This window comes from Dryobates pubescens, chromosome 15 (assembly GCF_014839835.1).
Source record: "Dryobates pubescens isolate bDryPub1 chromosome 15, bDryPub1.pri, whole genome shotgun sequence".
Classification (NCBI taxonomy): domain Eukaryota; kingdom Metazoa; phylum Chordata; class Aves; order Piciformes; family Picidae; genus Dryobates; species Dryobates pubescens.
In genome coordinates, this window is record NC_071626.1 from 20,287,677 (window position 1) to 20,308,459 (window position 20,783).

Sequence of the window (20,783 nt, forward strand, 5' to 3'; positions counted from 1 at the left end):
CGAGGGGAGCCGGTGGCCCCGGTGTGAGTAGGGTAGCAGTTGTGGCCAGCCCTGCCGCACACAGGAGGGACGGGGCGACAGGTTGTAGTGGGGACTAAGGCCACGTCCTCCTGCACCGGGCGTGGGGTCCCGGCACCCTCCCTTCTGTGCTTTCTCCGCGACGCGTCCTGCTCTCGCTTCTCCCGGCGGCCCGCCAAGCGGGTCGCTCCCCTGCCAAGTCGTGACGGCTCCGCCACACAAAGCGTGCGGCCGCCTCGGTGAGGCGGGCACTCACTGCCTTTCGTGCCCACGGCTCGCGTTCGGCTTGCAGGAGACGGACGTTGAAGCTTCCGGTATAAATATATCCTTGCTGTCGGTTTGGCTTGTTTTCCTTTCCTTTCCTAATGAGGTGGCTTCTCAGGGTTTTATGGCCAAATGGAAAATTTTATATCCAGTTAGACTACCTCTGATACACCGTGTTTGTGCATTTAGTGCTGGTTTTAGTCACTAATTTTTTAAGTGTTCTTTGTTTGATAATGCCCTATTAACGTCTCTTCTTAGAATCTGGGCAGAGGAGGTTTGATTCGGAGACTGCCTAGAATGCGGCCTGAAAAAGCTTCTGGTGCCGAGTTAAATCTGCTGGTTGGAAGTGACATTGGCTACTGATCTGTCTGGTTTAGGCAAGGCCAGCATGCTCTTTCCCCTTTTCCCGCACTGCTGGACTACTTAGGAAAGGATGTAATGGGAGGAATTCACAGGAATTCAGCTGATTTTATAGTGGGCTGAATCTGTCTCATGAGCAAGATGTCTCTGCTAGCCCTTTGTCCACTGTGGTTTGTAAGGTAGGAGGTTCATCTTTATGTAGTTTCTTAGCATATTTTTCTGTGGATTTTTTTTTTTTTAGGAATCAAATTATAATTGGGGGCCTTTGTTGGCAGCAGTGATAGAGAATTAGTTATTTTTCTCTGTGTTCCTGCTTGTTCTCAGCTTTGTTGATGCTAATAGTTACAAATACGCTTGGGAAAGTGGCAGGTGGCATAAAGACAGAACTATGTAACTCAGATTGTGTGGGTGACCTGGGTGCTGCTGAGTTATGTCCACTTCTTTCTATGTGTGGACCTTTTTTTTAATTGTAACCTTTTTCCGGCAAAGACAGTGACTTTTTTCACCCATTCTTTTTATCTGTATATATTTCTATCTATAGAAATGCATTCAAAGATTTGTAATGGTAAAATAAGCTTATAGTGAGGATCCACTGAATTTGTTTCCTTTCATCTGCCGTCAGATTGGGCTCCCATGGATATAGTATATGGTTCAGAATTCAACAAGACTGGGAGAGTGTAAAGATTCTTGAGTTTTGTATTGTTGGCATAGAATACGGCAAAGAATGTGGTCCAAAAAAAATTAGTAAGTGGAATTCTGAGTTACTCTCACTTAAAAAAAATCCCACTTCTCTGGACCAAACTACATTTCTGCTTACTCATAGAAGATGCTCTAGGTGTTATGGGGGCTGCTTTTCTAAGAGACATAATATGATTTGTTCATAAAGTAGTCTTGAAAGAGATGAGGTGGGGGGGGAGGGGGAAGGCAGAGAAGGGGAGGTGAATGAGCTGTATCACAGATTCATAGAGTGGTTTAGTTTGGAAGGGACCTTAAGGATCATTCAATTCCAACCGGGGTCATTGACCTTGCCTTGGACACCTCCAGGGAGAGGTCATTCACAGCCTCCCTGGGCACCCTGTTCAGTGTCTTATGGCCATTTTTTTGTAATCTCCAGTCTTCATCTGCCTTCCTCAATCATTAATTCATTCCCTCTTGTCCTTTCACTAGAAGCCTTTCTAAAAAGTCCCTCCCCAGCCGCCTTGTAGGCCCCCTTCATGTACTGGAAGGCTTCTCTAAGGTCTCCCCAGAGCCTTCTTTTCTCCAGGCTGAGCAGCCCCAGCTCTCTCAGCCTGTCCCCACAGGGGAGGTGCTCCAGCCCTCTGATCATCTTTGTGGCCCTTTTCTGAACCTGCTCCAACATTTCAATGTCCCTCTTATGCTGGGGCCCCCAGAACTGGATGCAGTACTCCAGGTGGGGTTTCAGGAGAGCAGAGCAGAGGGACAGAATCACCCATGCTTCTCAGAAAATGTATGACTTGGTCAAAATTCACTTGGGTCATTTAGAAGGCCAGTGAGCCATAGCCTCAGCAACTGATTGTGAGTTGGTGTCTGTCCCTTTTGCAAAAGCAAAAAAATGTGTTGTTGTCTAGACACCTATTTATATAGAGAGGTTAACCCAGTACTTGAACTGCTGGATTAACACCTCTTCTAATAATGAAGAAGCTCTTGCAGTGAATTTGTTCTAAGTTTAGAAGGATTACTCATTAAATATTACTTTTTTTATTATTCTTAGTGACAGCTGCCTGATTAAATAAGGCCTCCTAAGGATAACGTTCTCTACCCTCCAAAGATGTCAGCTGTTGCAGGTAATCCAGAATTGGTATTCAATATGTTGATTTTTCTATCTTTTAGCTAACAGACACATTCACCTGATGTTACTGATTGTTATTTCTATTAATGTAATGTATGTGGAAAATGGTATGAAGTCTGTCTTCACAGAATGATAGGGGGTGGAAAGGGACCACTGAAGATCATCTAGTCAAACCCCTCTGCTAGAGCAGGCTCACCTTATACTTCAGATTTGAAGGAAAAGTTCTTCTACTGCACAACTAAAACAAGGGCAAGTTAGTCCAGGAAATGATTTGGTTTTCAATATTTGAAAATATGCTTCATATTCCATATTAAAATGCACTTTGTATTTTAAGATACTTTCAGCTCTTTCCTGCTAAGCAACAGCATTTAGGAAGACAAGTGTCTCCATTTTGTGCCATATGTAGTCCGCACATCTTTTTCCCATATCATTTTGTTCCATGGACAGATTGTTTTATCTGTTATGCTTGGACAAAAGTCTCTTACTTTTTGGGGTGGGAGGGAGGAAGACATTTCTAGAACCCTGAGCCTTTCTGGCCTGGCTGTGAGATAGTGGTACATGCTTGGCATGCTGTGGAACTGAATTCTGGAACACAACCTGTAACTTAGGTTTGTATTGGGACACAAAGATGCATATTCCTGCCAAAGATTAACTTAATGTAACCCTAGATCCTAGCTTTTGGGGAATGTTTGCTGCTTCCCCCCCAAGCACACCTGGTGTTCAGAAAAGCTTTTTGTCCTCTGTGTTCAAACCTTGACATTCAGCAGATCCTCTGGTTCTACATAGGAAGGAGATGAGGGTGCCTGAAATGTAGCTTTGTGATAATGCTCCTATTTCCATCTTCATAAGACCTTTACTTGATGGTATTAATATTGCTTCTCACATGTAAATGTTTCCCATTAAAAACGTGCTCATGTTGTTCTCACCTGGGAATTGGCTGAAGTGCTCATCTTCATTGAAAAGCAGCATTAATGTCAGGGCAGATGCAATATGTTTTTTACTGCTTAACATGCAGCTGCAGCAAAGAAAATAATTTCAAGTGTTTCTCTGGAGAGGCACTGCTTTTGAGAAAATGAACTATGATGCTTTTTTACCTATCAATCAATGCAGGCAACAATGGTGTTGCTCATCTTTCATGTACTGTACTGGAGATGACAACTTAGAGGATACTTGGGTCTTTATGTCCCACTAATATATGAAATACATTGCTAAGCATAGCTCAGTGTTTTTACACAGCACATACAGTATTAGATGTTATAATTGTATCAGTGGGCCTGTCAGCTTGTCTGTTTCTCTTGATCCTCTCCTATGGGGACAGACTGTGAGCATTGGGGCTGTTCAGCCTGGAGGAGAGAAGGCTCAGGGGAGACCTTGGAGCAGCTTTCCAGTACCTGAAGGGGGCTACGAGAAAGCTGGGAAGGTACTTTTTAGAAGGGCTGGTAGTGATAGGATGAGAGGGAATGGATTTAAAATTGAGGAGGGTAGATTTAGACTGGATATTAGGAAGAAGTTTTTTACAGTGAGGATGGTGAGACGCTAGGACTGTGGATGTGGATGCATCCTCCCTGGTGGTTGTTTAAGACCAGTTTGGATGGGGCCTTGAGTGACCTGATTTAGTGGGAGGTGTGCCCTGGCCATGGTGGGGGGGATTTGAACTAGGTGATCTTCAAGATCCCTTCCAACATAAACCATTCTATAAATCTGTGAATCCTTTGTGCTTATTTTTTGTTGTTTTCAATGGGCCAGTGAAATAAAGTATCCTTTAAAACCGAGACTGGCAATTTTCTGTTGTCTTTACTCTGCTTTCACCTTGTTTTTCCCTTCAGTGCTAGAGGAGGTTCTGGTTTCCATTGAAAATGAGCTGCAGGCAGTGGAGATGCAGATTCAGGAGCTTGTGGATAAACAGCAAGAACTCATTCAAAAGAAGCTGAGGGTAAAAAGTCTGATAAAGCAATCCTCAGGAGACTCGGAGGCAAGTGGAAGTAAAGACACCGAAACTTCTGCTGAGGCATGGAATAAGAAAGGTTTGCAGAGTAAAAGTCAAATATTCTAACCTAGAAGTAAACTAATTCAGTAGGGGGGAAATGTGTTTGTGTAGATTTTGATCTGGATAATGATATTTTCCTATTTCCTTTTGTTCAGCAGGGTGGCCTGCTATCTTAATTACATAGGGTAATGTTTGTACTTCACTCCCTGAACATTCCTAAACACTAATCTGAGTTCTCCTGAGCAGAATTATCACAAGAATGGCTTGTTCTAACTGTTTTTATTCTTTTCTTGATGCAAATTCACTGAAGTTAGTGGGAGGCTTTTCTTGGTTTCAGAGAGCCTGGGATCTTGGCTGTGATCTCTAAATTGGGAAGCCAAGTCGCCTCAAATCCCAAAGTTAACTGCTGCGTTGCATGTGGTGTTGTAGTATTGAGTTCTCAAGTTTTTCTGCATTTTAATAATGCAAAAATGCTTAATATGCTTCCTGATGCATCTGAAATTTAATTTTCTCAGTATTGCCTCTTTACATAATGCAGATTTTGGCTCTTAATAGAAGAAAAAAGGATTATAGGCATGTTGCAGTCATTACTTTGGAGAAGATTAAACTCCCCCCTCTTCCTTATTAAAACTAAATGCTTATTATCTTTAGAATATATGGAGAAAAATGGTAGTCCTGCCCTCATTACACTGTGGGAGGGAAGTATTTGGGCAACTTAGTAATGAGACTGTTGTAGGGCTCAGTGTCTGGGATTTTTTATTTTCAGGGTAGGCTTCTCACTTCCATTTGATTTTGTACTAATCAGTTAACTTGATCATTAGCATTTGAAGCTGTTAACATTAGTTAACATTTCTGTGCAGTAAGAGCCTGTAGTCTGGAGGTGGATTGTATTTACATTTCCTATTAGTTGAGACATTAGTTTCATTTCAGATTAATTGAGACAGGCTCAGGTTGTGTGTTGTTTTTTGTGAGCCATTATTGAATCTTTGAACACTTTGCCAGATCTAAATCTGTGTTGCTTCCACATTTAGTTACTGTATGTGTAAATTACCCTTCCTTCTTATATTTTAACTTGGTTATGAAATGTGTTGTGTTTTTTTCTTTTTTGGTTTTTTCCCTTTACAGACTTTCCATGGTATGAGAAGATAACAACTGCATTGCAGGGCAAATTTAAACTCCAGAAGTTTAGGTCCTTGCAACTTGAAACAGTAAATGCTGCAATGGCAGGGAAGGATATATTTCTTGTCATGCCTACAGGTGGTGGAAAGAGCCTTTGCTATCAGTTACCAGCTGTCTGTTCTGATGGTATGTAAGAAGAAAAGATCATATATAAGCAATTAGATTTATTTTCTTCTTTTTACAGTTACTTGGAGAATGAACACTACATTGGTGTCTAGTATTACAGTATGGGGAAAAAGGGCAAAGATATGAGAGAAAGATTTACTGAAAATATGTGCTTTACTCTCTTTATTTCCTCTGAAGATGCAATAGCAGCCTTAAAATAGATGTGCCTTTTAGGTGTGATTGAGATTTAGCTAATTTATCTAGGTTCCTTTCAATATGAAAGAACCTTTAAGGTTTGTCAATATATTTTTCTTTGCCTTTTAATTCCATATGAACTGGAAATTACTGAAGGGTGTATGTCTGCTGTTTGTCTGTCTGCTCTCAAGTTTTAGCTTCAGAGTATTAGAGAGAGGCTTATTAATTTTTAGAACTAAACACTCAGTTTTAGTTACTTTTTTTTTTTCTTAATAACCCATCAAATTACATGGAAGTTTACTTATTTACAGTGACTGATTCCTAGCATTGCTTAATTGTGTGGTAAATGCACCTCATGACTTCATGACACAGAGGTGAATCCCAGAATACGTATCCCTGTGTGACATAGTACTTGTTTATTAGCTATGGAGAGGAATCTGCTACTGTGTATGAAGTTCAAGCTCAAGTTTAGCAGTTCTTGCAGAACAGGGCTGTTGCATTAGTAAAATATATTAGGGGAGACATTTGTGACATCTGAACTGTTCAGTTTGTACAATGATTGATTGTTACAGGTTTCACACTTGTGATATGTCCTTTGATATCACTTATGGAAGATCAGCTCATGGTTTTGGAGCAGCTTGGCATTTCTGCAGCTTTATTAAATGCCTCAAGCAGCAAGGTATGTTTAACTCTCAATGGTTTTTGTGGTGTATGTGCTGGCCTCATGCCTCTGTGTATGTTATGTATGAATACTGAATGAATGGCATAGTTTTAACAGCTGATGCCATATGGATAATGGGAATAAGTATCTCACATTCTCCTTTTAGTGAGAAGAGCACAGGTAAACCACACCTTTCATGGAATTAAGTAGATTTAATGAGGCTATTTAGATAGAATACATAGAATACATACATAGAATAAACCAGGTTGGAAGAGACCTTCAAGATCACCGCGTCCAACCCATCAACCAATCAAACACCACCCAAACAACTAACCCACGGCACCAAGCACCCCATCAAGTCTCCTCCTGAAAACCTCCAGTGATGGCGACTCCACTACCTCCCCAGGCAGCCCATTCCAATGTGTAATCATTCTTTCTGTATAGAACTTTTTCCTAACATCTAGCCTGAATGATGTGAAGTACCTTTTGGCTGGTGTGTGTTGTGGGTTTTTACTCAATTTGGAGATTTTAAAGAAGTAGCATGTTGAGCAGTGGAGGCTTTTACATGAAATATCTGTCTTACTTTAGGATGGTAAGCTGTTTGATCCAGAGGCCAAGAAGCAGCTTATTTCCCAGTCTGTTATTGGTCAATTGTTTTTTGTTTTTTTTTTTTACAATGAAATACATTTCCCTGACTACCAGAAGGCTGTGGTCATTAACTTTCACATGACACTGGATTTGAAAGATTAGGGACTTGATCCAAGGTGCCAAACTTGGAGCTGTCTTTGAGAGAGAGTGCTTTGAAGACTCAGTATTGAAGGCTATAATTGTGTGTACAAGGCATGTTTGGCACGTTGTAATTGGTTGGGAAAATAGTGATGTCATGTGATGAAGCAAAGACAAATATTTGTTTTTCAAGGTTCTGTGACAGATTTTGCAAGTATTAAAATTAACATTTTTACAGGTAATGATCTCCTGCAACAAGTTACAGTAGTGGTAAATACTGTAGGACGGTCTGCCAGTCTGTTAATTACCTTTATGACTTCGTTAACAACATCTTAAGAATCTTAGCGCTAAGCAACTTCAGTTTGTTGTCCTAGTTTGTTAGCCCCTGATTTCTCCTTTTGTTTTGAACAGGAACACGTGAAGTGGGTTCATACCGAAATGCTAGCCAGAAATTCACAGCTGAAGCTCATTTATGTGACCCCGGAGAAGATTGCAAAGAGCAAAATGTTCATGTCAAAGCTAGAGAAAGCTTACCAAGCAGGGCGTCTTGCTCGCGTTGCTGTCGATGAGGTCCATTGCTGTAGTCAATGGGGCCATGACTTCAGGCCTGGTATGCTCCTTAGAAATTCAGCTTGCAGTGTTATTCAGGCATCAATAAATCATGAGTTAGGCCTGAGATAAAGCTAGTTGCTTTCTTCACGTGTTAAGTAAATACTTGGTGTGTGAGCTACTGTGGTAGCTCAAGGACTTTAAGTTTTGTTCCCAAATTGCTGTACCCTTCTCCAGGAGCTAAGCTTATGCAAATAAGGGTGAGTTCTACATAGATTTTGCTGTCAATATTATGGAAAAAAACCTCCTCTTATCAGTTTAATGGAAGCTTAATAAACCAAAAGTTTTTGGTCACCATCTTTAATATGGACAACACAGTCATCTTTAATCTACCACTGCATGAAAAAGTATCACTCTGTACACTGCTCTCTGACGCTCTGGGTGACAGAGAGAAACATATCTCATGAATTTACAAAATGTTCTTAATTGCTTCTTAAGCAAGTTGAAACAAATGCCCTGGATTTGTAGGGAAATGAAGTGTGCTTCAGTTTGTTTCCTATTTTGTCAGCTGTAACTGTTACTTACTATTTCTTTGCCTTTGAAAGAAAACCTGATTTGAAGCAATGGTAACTCTGAAATCAACCTTTCAGCCTTTGCAGTTTTGTTAAAAGCAGTGTCTGAGCAAAGAGCCATGCCAGTTAAACAGGCAAAGTTGAATGCCTCTGGCTACGTTCCTGTGCTAAAGCAGCACTGAGCCTTTAAAATATTCCCTTAGTACAGTCTGGTCTATGAGTCCCGATTCCACGTTGCTGCTTTATTAGCAGAGCTGTGTTTATTGAGCAGCTGTTTGTAAAAATGGGCTTGCAAAAGAACCTGAATGTTGGTTATTGCCATGCTGCTTGTATTTTTCTAACTTTTAAAGACCTGTTTCAATATGTTTTGCCTTCTGACTTGTGGCTACTTATGTAAAATTCAATTAGGAGATAAAGCATCTGTTTTGATAAATACTTGGTTTCAATGTATCAATCAGTTCTGCGGTAAATCAATCAGTAATAACGTTTATTGCAGTATTACCCCATTGATTGCTATCTCATTACTATCTTCCAACCTTGGAGCTCTGGTATGAGAAACCTTTTTCTTTCCCCTTTTTGATTTCAATCTATCAGTTGGTTCTGTACCAAATTAATCAGTAATAATATTAATTGCAGTATTACCCCACTGAATGCTAGCTACTTTAATATCTTCTAACTTTGGAGCTATGGTATGAAACACCTTTTTCTTTCTCTTTTTTGTTTTCTTGCTTAGACTACAAGTCTCTTGGTATCTTGAAAAGACAATTTCCTAATGCTCCCTTGATTGGATTGACAGCAACTGCTACAAATCATGTTTTAAAGGATGCTCAGAAAATTTTGCATGTTCAGAAGTGCATTACCTTCACTGCATCTTTCAACCGGCCCAATCTTTACTATGAGGTACGTGTTAGTACCTGTTTGCACTGCATTCATATTATCTTCTGTAAGTTACAGTGATGAAACCTAGAATAGATTTTCAATTATACATTTCAAGAAGCAGTTTTTCAGCTGAATAGTGGTGTTCTTTCATGACTCCATCTTGCTGAACTTGTCATCTGCAGAGGAACTTGGCTGGTTCTGTCTTTGTGAGCAAGGCTTAGCAGGTAGGACTGTGTACAAGGGAGAAGTAGGTAACAGGTTCAGACTGCTTCCAAATTATTGGAAAATATGATTGCAGAAAGCTGTGAATGATTGTGTTGTCCTGTATTTTCAGTTTGACTGCAGATTCTTTTATTGTTCTTTATGGGAAGACTTGTGCAATTCTTTTTCAACAGGCTTTTGATATGTAACTGGGCTACTCAAAAAGAATCTAGTAATTCTGGTTAAATGGTAGAATAGTTGTGGGTTTTGTACTGGAAGGAAGATTGTCTGGCAGACTATGTGTCCACTTGAACTCTCCAGCTTGTGTTTATTGTATTTTTGAGGTTCGACACAAGCCTTCAAATAACGAAGATTTCATTGAGGACATAGTTAAGATCATTAATGGCCGATACAAAGGACTCTCAGGTAAGGGAAAAATAAATTAAGAAGGGCATGTTATTTTAAATCTTCAGTGTTACAGAGATGGTTTCAAGTGATCCTGAAATTTGCAGAGAAATTCTACCTTCACCATACAGGAACATCCAGCATTAGAAGGAATAAAATTTAATAAGAGCTGTACCTTGAGTTTTATTTCTTTTAATTCATCAGCGTTTAAATGCCTTTACAGTTTGCTGTAATGTATTGTAATATAATACAATGTTCATGTATATAGAACAATGTTCACATAGAAAAGAATAAAATAGCACTTTTTAAGACTGTTAAAACAAGGCTCCAAAAAAACCCTTTTTGCATAGAATCATAGAATCAATAAGGTTGGAAGAGACCTCAAAGATCATCAAGTCCAACCTGTCACCCAACACCTCATGACTACTAAACCGTGGCTTCAAGTGCCACGTCCAATCCCTTTTTGAACACCTCCATGGATGGTGACTCCACCACCTCCCTGGGCAGCACATTCCAATGGCCAACAACTCTTTCTGTGAAGAGCTTTCTCCTCACCTCAAGCTGAAACTTCCCCTGGTGCAGCTTGAGACTGTGTCCTCTTGTTCTGTTGCTGGTTGCCTGGGAGAAGAGACCAACCCGCACCTGGCCACAACCTCCCTTCAGGTAGTTGTAGACAGCAATAAGGTCACCTCTGATCCTTCTCTTCTCCAGGCTAAACAATCCCAGCTCCCTTAGCTTCTCCTCATAGAGCTTGTGCTCCAAACCCCTCACCAGCCTTGTTGCCCTTCTCTAGACATGAGTCTCAATGTCCTTCTTAAATTGAGGGGTCCAGAACTGGATACAGTACTCATGGTGTGGCCTAACCAGTGCTGAGTACGGGGGCAGAATGACTTCCCTGCTCCTGCTGTCCTGATGCAGGACATCATGTGTATGTCAGTTGGTATCTATGCGTAGTACTTCTTTTTCATGTTTGATCATAAGATTCATGTGTTATTTAGTGCCCAGAATGGAGTATGGTGGGTTGAACTGCATTTTTGTGATGAAAACAGAACTCTAGAAATTGGACTTTGTGCATTCAGTAAATGATGCAGTGCAAATAAAGATCAGAACCATATTGCAAAGGCCACACAAGGCCAATTTTCTGGAGCAGCAGTCTGGCCCTGTCTCTGCTGTGGAACTTGCTGGCCTTGATGCACAACTCCCCAAGTACAGATGGTGCTGAAATGATCACACATCCTGTGGCTTTGTGTGTGTGTAATCTTTGATTTAGCCCACCTTACCTAGACAAAAAGCAGATTTATCTGGAACCTAAGGTGAGATGTCATAAGGAACAGCACCTCTTCAGATAGGCATTAATAACCATTGCTCTCCTTGAACATTAATAGAATACTTCCATGATCATATTTTCTCTTTGTCCTACCAAAGTTAGTAATTGAAATTCCCTTTATGCTTACCTATACTGCAGACTGAATAGACACAAAGATGATTTACTGTGTTTTATTTATTTATTTTTAAGCAGTGGGGATTGTTTGGTGGTGGTTCTTTTTTTTAAAGACATTATAATAAAGCATCTCATCTTCCACTTTTGTGCAGGAATTGTGTACTGTTTTTCCCAGAAGGATTCTGAACAAGTTACTGTGAGTTTGCAGAAACTGGGAATCAAAGCAGGGACTTACCATGCAAACATGGATGCTAAATATAAGACAAAAGTTCATAAAGGATGGGCAGCAAATCAAATCCAGGTTAAGTAGATACTTTTTGTAGATTCATAGAATGGTTTAGGTTGGGAGGGACCTTAAAGATCATCCAGTTCCAACCCCCCTGCCATGGACAAGGGACACCTTCCACTAAGCCAGGTTGCTGAAGGCCACTTCCAACCTGGCACTGAACACCTCCAGGGAGGGGTCATTCACAGCCTCCCTGGGCAGCCTGTTCCAGTGTCTCACCACCCTCGCTGTAAATAATTTCTTCTTAATAGCTAGTCCAAATCTTCCCTCCTCATAGACTTGCATCTCATTTAAACTGTGCTTTGATACATTGATGGTTTCTTAATCTTTATTTTCTTTCTTTTTCAGGTTGTAGTGGCAACTGTTGCATTTGGCATGGGAATTGATAAACCTGATGTGAGGTTTGTAATTCATCATTCTATGAGCAAATCAATGGAGAACTACTACCAAGAGAGTGGTCGTGCAGGTAATGTAAATGGTGACTTTGCAAAAGCCATTTCCTACATCTGTTAAATCAATACATTTATACTTCAGTTTCAGCCATGTGTACAAAGTGTCTTGTCTTCATGACAAGTTCCAAATTGATTCATGCCACTCTGCTTCTGTGAAGGGGCCTTAAAACAAATAGAAATTACATTCACGATCTCAGGCTTCTGTACTGCAGTGTAGCAAAGAGTAACTGAGCATCAGTTCATTAAGTTACTTGATTTTTGTGACATCTGTGGCTTGCCAGAATAATTCCATAACATGACATTGATTGGATATATGTTACAGAAAGGGGGGGGGAGGAGGGGGCGGGTTTCTTTGCATAGCAGCTGGGATGTGTGATTTGCTCAGATTGCTTCTAGGTGATGTCTAATAACTGCATGAATGTCAGTGGCTGCATAAATACAAGTAAGATGGGGAGTCTGGAGCAGGGAATTGTAGGGATGAATGTGTAACACCACCAAGTAGCTGATATGGCTGACCAAAAATGGGTTTTGGTGGTTTGGGGTTTTTTGACCTTGAGCATGATTACTTTTTCAAATATTTGAATCTATGTGGAGGAAAGCCAAGGGGCAATGAATTCAGATTTTAACTGTGCTTGTGTGATAGAAATTTGCCTTAGTGCTGGCCTAAGAAACACAAAAGTCATCAAAGTTTATGGGAATTTGCCTCTGCTTACGTGAGATAACCTGGTTACTTTAGATAGTGCTGGAGGTTACAGGAGGTATAGATGTTGGAAGTGGCAATACAGGGGCTGTATAGGTGCTGAAATAATTGTTTCACAATGTTTATCAGCTTGGGATGATTAAAGTAAGCCTTTGTTTCTTTTTCATAACTTGATTTAAATGAGATTCTACTGGAGAGGGATTAATTAAACACTGTTGCTCATTTGCTTGCACACACTACTTACCTTATGAAACCTTCCTTTTCCCCCTTGACTGCTCATCCAAGTGAAGTTAGTTCCTTTCTCTTACGTTAAGCTTTGTAAAAAGTTTAGGGGTTTTAGGCCTTTTCTGTTTCTGGGTATTGTAAACAACAAGAGGCACCCATTAATATGTCATTTGGAGGGATGGGCATTGGGAAAGAAGAGGTGATCTAAGTTAAGATATAGAAGGCACAGCTGGTTTTAAACAGAATAGTTTGTTAAATGATACCAAACTCTCTTCATTTGTTTCCATTAATACCTAATAAGGTATTTGAAGCTTAGAGTGTCTCTTAATCAAACAGGATCTGCCCTTGAACATGTATTTGGCTAGGGTTTTCCAAGGGGTGTTAGGATGAGTTCTCTCTGAATTCCAGTAGGACATTAATTTGATTTTAGTTGTTAAAAAAGGCAAAATCTTTGTTGCATGATATTTTCAGTGTGCTTGATTCTGTACTTGTAAGAAGATTGTTCTAAATCTGTTTTGTTACAGTCATGCCCACTCTATATGGGGGCTGCAGAAGTTCATGTAGAGAATACCAGAAAATGCTCTGCTTAAAGTCTGTACTTTTTGTTTTGTTCACTTCAATGCATTACAGGTAGAGATGACCAAAAAGCTGACTGCATTTTGTATTATGGTTTTGGAGATATATTCAGGATCAGCTCAATGGTAGTGATGGAAAATGTAGGGCAAGAGAAGCTGTATGATATGGTGTCTTACTGCCAGAATATGACCAAGTAAGTTACTGTGGTGGCTTTATTGCTTAGTTTTCAAATAGGTTACTTTTTGTAGATTGTTTTCTTTAGAGGGTGTCTTTTCAAATGCAAAACTCAACAAGACAACACCAAAGCAAAGCCACCCAGTACACTATAGAAACACTACTGGTGGAACAGTTAAATTTGGAGTTGGTGGTTTTGCGTACTCCTGCACACAGCTGAGTGTTGGTGTATTGCTTTCCTGAAGTTCTGTGCTGGGGTAAAATGGCAACAAAACACTGTTTGGATTTCAAATCCCTTTCAGAGCAGAGCTGGAATGCTTTGGGCTTCACTCTGAGGTACCAATGTTTAATGGCCATGCAAGAATCCACAAGTCTGCTGCACTGAGCTATTTCAAATACTTCATGGAAAAGCTGAAGTTGTGGACAAATGATGTATTCAGTACAGCCTTGTTTTGGCCTCAGTCTAAGAATTAGCTCACATTCTTAGGAGTTTTAAACTAGAGAAGGGTAGATTTAGATTAGACATTAGGAAGAAATTCCTCATTGTGAGGGTGGTGGCTTCTAGGGTGGATTAGCAGTGGTGTGGTTAGTAGGTCAAGGGAGGTTTTCCTTCCCCCTTTACTCTGCCCTGGTGTGGCCACATCTGGAATATTGTGTCCAGTTCTGGGCCCCAGTTCAGGAAGGACCTCGGGGAACTACTTGAGAGAGTGCAGCCCAGAACCACAAAGATGCTCAAGGGAGTGGAAAGGCTGAGGGAGCTGGGTCCCTTTAGCTTGGAGGAGACTGAGGGGGTGACCTCATTCATGTTTATCAAGATCTGAATGGCAAGTGTCAGGAGGACGGAGCCAGGCTCCTCTCAGTGATGTCCAGTGATAGGACAAGGGGCAATGGGTGCAAGCTGGATCAAAGGAGGTTCTATGTGAACATAAAGGAAAACTTTTTCACTGTGAGGGTGACAGAGCTCTGGAGCAGGCTGCCCAGAGAGGTTATGGAGTCTTTCTCTGGGGAAATTCCAAACCTTTCTGGATATGTTCCTGTGTGACCTACTGTAGGTGACCCTGCTCTGGCAGGGGGGTTGGACTGGATGATCTTTTGAGATCCCTTCCAACCTCTAACATTTTGTGATTCTGTGAACACTGAACAGGATACCTAGGAAGGTGATATAGGCCCCATCCCTGGAGACATTCAAGGTTAGGCTTGATGAGACTCTGAGCAAGCTGATCTAGTTGAGGATATCCATGCTTAATGCAGGGAGGGGTGGATTAGATGACCTTTAAAGATGCCTTCCAAGGCAATGCATTCTGTGATTCTTCCTATTGAAACTGCAGATTCTTGCTGATTTTCTGTTTTAACCAGACTGCTCCTGCAGAGGTGTTTACTGACAGCTACACGCTCCTGCTGCTAGCATAACTGACAGAGAATACCATGGGACAGTACTTGTTTCATGATTTATTTTTTTCTGAGCTAGTTCTCTGTGCTTGTTTTGAGACCTGAGCTGACCCAAGGGACTTTCTTTTTGCCACTTGGATGATTTTTAACAGCAATGTATCGAGTGATGTTCTACAGTCCCTCTGTGCTCTTTCAGATGTCGCCGGGTCCTCATAGCCCAGCATTTTGATGAAGTGTGGGACTCTGCCAACTGCAACAAAATGTGTGATAACTGCTGTAGAGAGAACTGTAAGTACATGGTTTTGTAACCAAGGACAGGGAACATGTAGAAGGTTATATTAAAGAAACAACCCTCTTTGGACAAACTGTGAGCTATGCTTGTAATACTGCCTGTTTCCAAGGTACACATTTTTTTAATGAATGTTAATTTTCAGTGGCTTAGTGTTGCCAAGTTCAGGATGTTTAGCAGGATACTTCCTGGTTTGGCTTTTTGCCTGGGGCCAAACACTTTGATATCTTTTTGGGCTCATTCACCTGTTTCTGAAAGTGAAGGTGTATCAAGAGAGAGGTTGTTCACCTGATTTGAAAAAGTTCTGGTGTCTGTTGAGTTTTGTTTCAGGATTTATTTGGTTGTGAAAGCTTTGTTTTGTGAAGAAGCCTCTTGCTCTCTACATGCCAAACTGTTGTACATCTAGGCTCTGGTCTGTATCAGCAATAGTGTGGCCAGCAGAAGCAGGGAAGTCATTCTGCCCCTGTACTGGTTAGGCCACACCTTGAGTACTGTGTCCAGTTCCCTCAGTTCAGGAAAGATGACTTGCTGGAACGTGTCCAGAGAAGGGCAACAAAGCTGGGGAGGGGTTTGGAGCACAGCCCTATGAGGAGAGGCTGAGGGAGCTGGGGTTGCTTAGTCTGGAGAAGAGGAGGCTCTGGGGAGACCTTATTGCTGTTTACAACTACCTGAAGGGAGGTTGTGGCCAGGTGGGGGTTGGTCTCTTCTCCCAGGCAACCTGTGACAGAACAAGAGGACACAGTCTTAACTTGTGTCAGGGGAGGTTTAGGCTAGATCTTAGAAGAAGTTTTTCATGGAAAGTGTGATTTGCCATTGGAATGGGCTGCTCAGGGAGGTGGTAGAGTCACCATCACTGGAGGTGTTTAGGAAGAGACTGGATGGGGTGCTTGGTGCCATGGTTTAGTTGATTAGGTAGTGTTGGATGATAGGTTGGACTCAATCTCAAAGGTCTCTTCCAGCCTGGTCTATTCCTATTCCATTCTTTGATATGTAAAGAGAGTCTGAAGAAACCAAGCAGCAGTGGTAGATTTTTCAGTACTTAATTCTTGCTGTTGAAGGAGGCAGTTGGTGTAATACTGTGTCATGATCATTATGTACTATATGGATGGGTTAGCACTTGAAGTAATTATTCATGACAAAGCTAATTTGTATAATGAAATTAATACCTTTTTTTCTGTCTCATTTGGTCTGTGTTTTGAGAGAAGAAATGTCTTGCTTATATTCTTCAATTTTGCTTTGCTCTTCAGTCTTTCCACAATAAAATATGGAGACTGTTTACAACGGCCTGCAGTGATAGGACAAAGAGCAATTGTTTCAAACTGGAGAAGTGTAGATTTAGATTGGATGTTAGGAACAGGCTCTATACTATAAGGGTAGTGGAACACTGGAACAGGTTACCCAGGGAAGTAGTCAAGGCCCATCCCTGGAGATATTCAAGGTGACTCAACAGGGCTCTGGGCAGCCTGATTAAGTGGAGGATGTCCCTGCCTGACTGTAAGGAGGTTGGACTGGATGGCTTTTGTAGGTCCTTTCCGCCCAAGCCATTCTATGATTCTAATGTGTATCTGAATGCTATCAAAATCACTATAAAATAACTTCCTGTGTAAATATTACTTCACTTCTGTTTGTAGCATGTGAGAAAAAGGATATAACAGGATACTGCAGGGATCTCATCAAGATACTTGAGCAAGCTGAAAACATGAGTGAGAAACTAACCCCACTGAAATTAATTGATGCATGGTCTGGGAAAGGTGTAGCCAAACTCAGAGTGGCCGAAGTCACTCCACCAAAGCACCCTCGAGAGGAGCTGGAGAGAATTGTTGCCCATTTACTGCTGCAGCAGTATCTGAAGTATGTAAGATGATTCCTTTTTATCTTTTTTAATACCTAGTAGTAATTTTTTATTCTTGTGCTACTTCTGTGTAGTATTAATGGATACATTCTGTACCTATTTCAGATGCATTTTTGATCTTTTTTTCCCCCAAATGCTATTATATTTCTACTTCAAAATGTTAAACCAGAAGTTAAGAGATGCTGCATCTCTTGCAATTTTAACAAGTTGGGATCTTCTGTGTTCAGGTTAAACCTTTAAATCTGCAGCAGGCTTCATTTTGGAGAAGTTTGCTTTTTCTATGGAGTCTCCTTTGCCATGGGTAAGCAAAGCAAACGAGGTTGCCTGGATGAAGTCTTAGGACAGGCTGGGCCGTGTGGAAAGTGGTACTCTGAAATTTTAACAAAGCATTCTGAAAATAGCACCAGTGCTGCTCTTGTGCACTGGCTGCCTGTGGAGCGTGTGCTCTGGCTTTTCTTATCAACCTGGTCTAGGGGAAGGTGTCCTTGCCTCTGGCAGGGGGGTTGGAACTAGATGATCTTTAAGGTGCCTTCAAACATGAAACATAGATTCATACAATGAGCTGTGAAGCGTCGCCCGGACCCCTTGGATGTTAACTACCCATTTGAATAGCTAAGCCTGAATCAAGCTGCTGTTTGGAATATCCATCAGAAGGGTTAATGTGTCCTGTTTTCCCCATGCATGATCTAGCCTGTCTTTGTCTCCAGCCTTTGCTTATATCACTGATTTCATTTATGCAGAGAAGACTTCAGCTTCACAGCATTTGCTACAATATCCTACCTTAAGATAGGACCAAAGGCAAGTCTGTTGAAAAACGAGGCACATCTCGTGACTATGGAAGGGCTAACCAAGAAGAAAAGTGTTTACAAGGTATTTATCTCTGTTCTGGCTTGCTCTGTAGCTGTGTTTTCTATTCTAGCTTATTTAATAGCTTGATTGCTGCTCAGCATGGTTATTTTTTTTAATAGTAATGCAATCAACAGGATTTAAAATAGACCTCATAAGTATCTTCATTCTTGGGTGAGAACACCAAAAAAGAAGGAAGACTTGGAATTGTTTTTATTTTACAGGACAAACCATCTCAGTCTTCAAATTCAGATTCTCAGACTGTTTCAAAGACTGGCCAGGATTCAGTGGTGAAGAAGTCGCAGGAACATAAACGGCCTAACACTAGTTCTAACTTAAAAGCAAAGAAGATGAAGCTTCAGGCAGGTGGAGATGACCAAACAGTAGTGCTGGACTGAGCTTCACGGACTGCATTTAGGATCTAATCATGTTTGCTTCTCTGTGGACAATGCAAGATGTAAGTTCAATTTGTGTTTTAGTAAGGGTAGTTTTTGTGTATTTTTTAAACCAAAAAGCAAACATGGAAACAAGTGCTGTTAAAACCCTCAGGCCTACAAGTCTGGTAGTCAAGGGAGCAAGGATTCATATATCAAAATAGCTTATGTGTATCTTAGGATACAGCAATGGCTACAGAATGTCAATAACTACCCTGTTGCCTTTCCAACTCTTGGAAGGTGTAGTGTGTAACAACACTGTTGCTGTCTGGGAGCGATTTCCAGACCATCTAGTCCAACCTCCTGCTCTAAGCAGGTCCAATGGGAACAGGGTACTCAGGGCTGTCAGGTAATTTTTGGCTACTCCTGAGGATGGAGATTCCACAACCCCTCTTAGCACCTGTTGCAGCATTTGACTGCCTTCATGACCAACAAAAAAGGACATTTCTTAGAGCTAATTTGTATTTCCTGTGTTGCAACTCATCTGTTGCCTTTTGTCCAGCCACTGTGCTCTTCTGAGAAGGGTCTGGTTGCATTGCAGCTATGCTTAGCCATTAGGTAACTGAAGACAGCAGCAGGATCACAACTATCACTGCCTTTCTCCCCCCTGCCTTTCCTCTCTTTTAATCTGAAATAAATTCATTTCTCTGGTTTTCCTCTCTAAGTCCCTGGTGCTTCTCTCAGAGTACCTTGGCAGGTTGGCAGTGCTCTGCTAGACTCAACCCAGTGTACCAGTGTGTTTCTTTCCCTGGGAAGTGCAGAATGTCACCCAACATTCTGGCTGTCATCTCACAAGTGCCGAATACCCAGAAAGAATCTTTTCTTCCACGTTGCTGGTTCTCCTCTTGCTAATACAGCCTACCCTCCAGAGGCATGCTGCTGACTCACTTCAGCTTGTAATCTCCTGGGAACCTGGCTCCTTTTCTGCAAAGCTACTTTCTAAAGCATCCTGGTCCCAGTCTGTAGCATTGTATGGTATTACTCCACCCCAGGTGCAGGACTTTGCTTTTGCCTTGAACTTAAGAGGTTCCTGTCAGCCCATATATCCTGCCTGTCCTTCTGGATAGCAGCCCTGCCCTGCAGTGTACCAACAGCTTTCCCAGCCTTGGTATCATCTGCAGACAGGCTGGAGCACACTCTATCCCTGTACCTAGCCTGTTAGTGAACACTCTAAATTGTATGTGCCCCATTATTGATCTGTGAGCACTGCCACAAGTAAATGGCCACTAGCTGGATTTTGTGCCACAGATCCTAACTCTTTGAGGCAGGTGGTGCAGATGGCTTTCTGCCTACCTTGTATATCTCACTGTTATTTGTTAGTTGAAAGGAAATTATGGGAGATAATGTCACAAGCCTTCTGAAATCCATTGCTACCCTCTTTATTAATTCAGGCAGCTGTCCCAGTCAGCTTGATCAGGTATGCTTTTATTTCTGCTAGATCTAGCTGTCTGCTCCCAATCAGCTCCATGTCTGAAAATGTCTCCTGGGAGTATTTGCTCCTTAGGTTTTCTGTGGGCTACAGTGAAGCCGACTGTTGTGTGACTCCTTAAACCCTTCTATTTGAAGACACCTGAGATATTTGCCTTTTCCCACTTGTCAGGAACCTTCCCCCAGTCTCCCAAGTCCTCTCAGAAATGACAGCAGTCTTGTAGTGACCTCTGCTAGCTTCCTCAGTGCAGGCTTGCCAATACAGTGACTCAATACAGTCAGTTGGCTTAAGTGATCTGTAACTCCATCTTCCTGTGGTTCTTCACTCCCATGGACTGTTAGTAGGCCCAGGGACATGAGAGGTCTCAGGGCAGACTTTACCAGTGAAAATGAGGCAAAAAGTGGGAGTCCCTTGGGCTTTTCCATGGGCTGTCTCTAGTTCCCCTACCCCTCTGAGCAGTGGGACCATAATTTTCTTACCTTTCCTTTTACTGCTAATACACTTCGAGAAGCTTCTTTACTGCTTTTCATATCCTTTTCTAGTTCCACCTAACTCTCTTCCTGCATGCTCAGGCAATGTCTCTCTGTTCTGGGTACCTTGTACCTCCTGCCTTCTTTTTGTGCGTGGGCTGGCTGAGCACTCGCTTCACCTGTGCTGGCTTGCAGAACCTTTCACACATAGGAATTGACTACTGGTGTTTTGAGGAGGTTGAGGTTTGGAATTAGGCTGAAACTCTTTTTTTTTTTTTTCCCCCTTTTCTTTGTCCCTAAAAAGGCAAA

General features: G+C 41.5%; 1 protein-coding gene across 2 annotated transcripts; it reads left to right on the forward strand.

Moving 5' to 3' along the window:
- The first annotated feature begins 65 nt into the window (after window positions 1-65).
- RECQL (RecQ like helicase) lies at window positions 66-19,243 on the forward strand. 2 transcript variants are annotated; one of them, XM_054167956.1, is made up of 15 exons: window positions 66-332; window positions 2,375-2,447; window positions 4,279-4,476; window positions 5,565-5,744; window positions 6,491-6,597; window positions 7,717-7,915; window positions 9,160-9,326; window positions 9,851-9,932; window positions 11,505-11,653; window positions 11,987-12,104; window positions 13,646-13,784; window positions 15,351-15,442; window positions 17,075-17,294; window positions 18,036-18,165; window positions 18,366-19,243. In XM_054167956.1, exons 2-15 carry the CDS (start codon window positions 2,432-2,434, stop codon window positions 18,537-18,539), a joined length of 1,971 nt encoding a protein of 656 aa, XP_054023931.1. In that variant the 5' UTR covers window positions 66-332; window positions 2,375-2,431; the 3' UTR covers window positions 18,540-19,243. The 2 variants fall into 2 exon arrangements, with proteins under 2 accessions (XP_054023931.1, XP_054023932.1); XM_054167957.1 differs by lacking the exon at window positions 66-332 and adding an exon at window positions 687-821.
- Window positions 19,244-20,783: the final 1,540 nt, after the last annotated feature.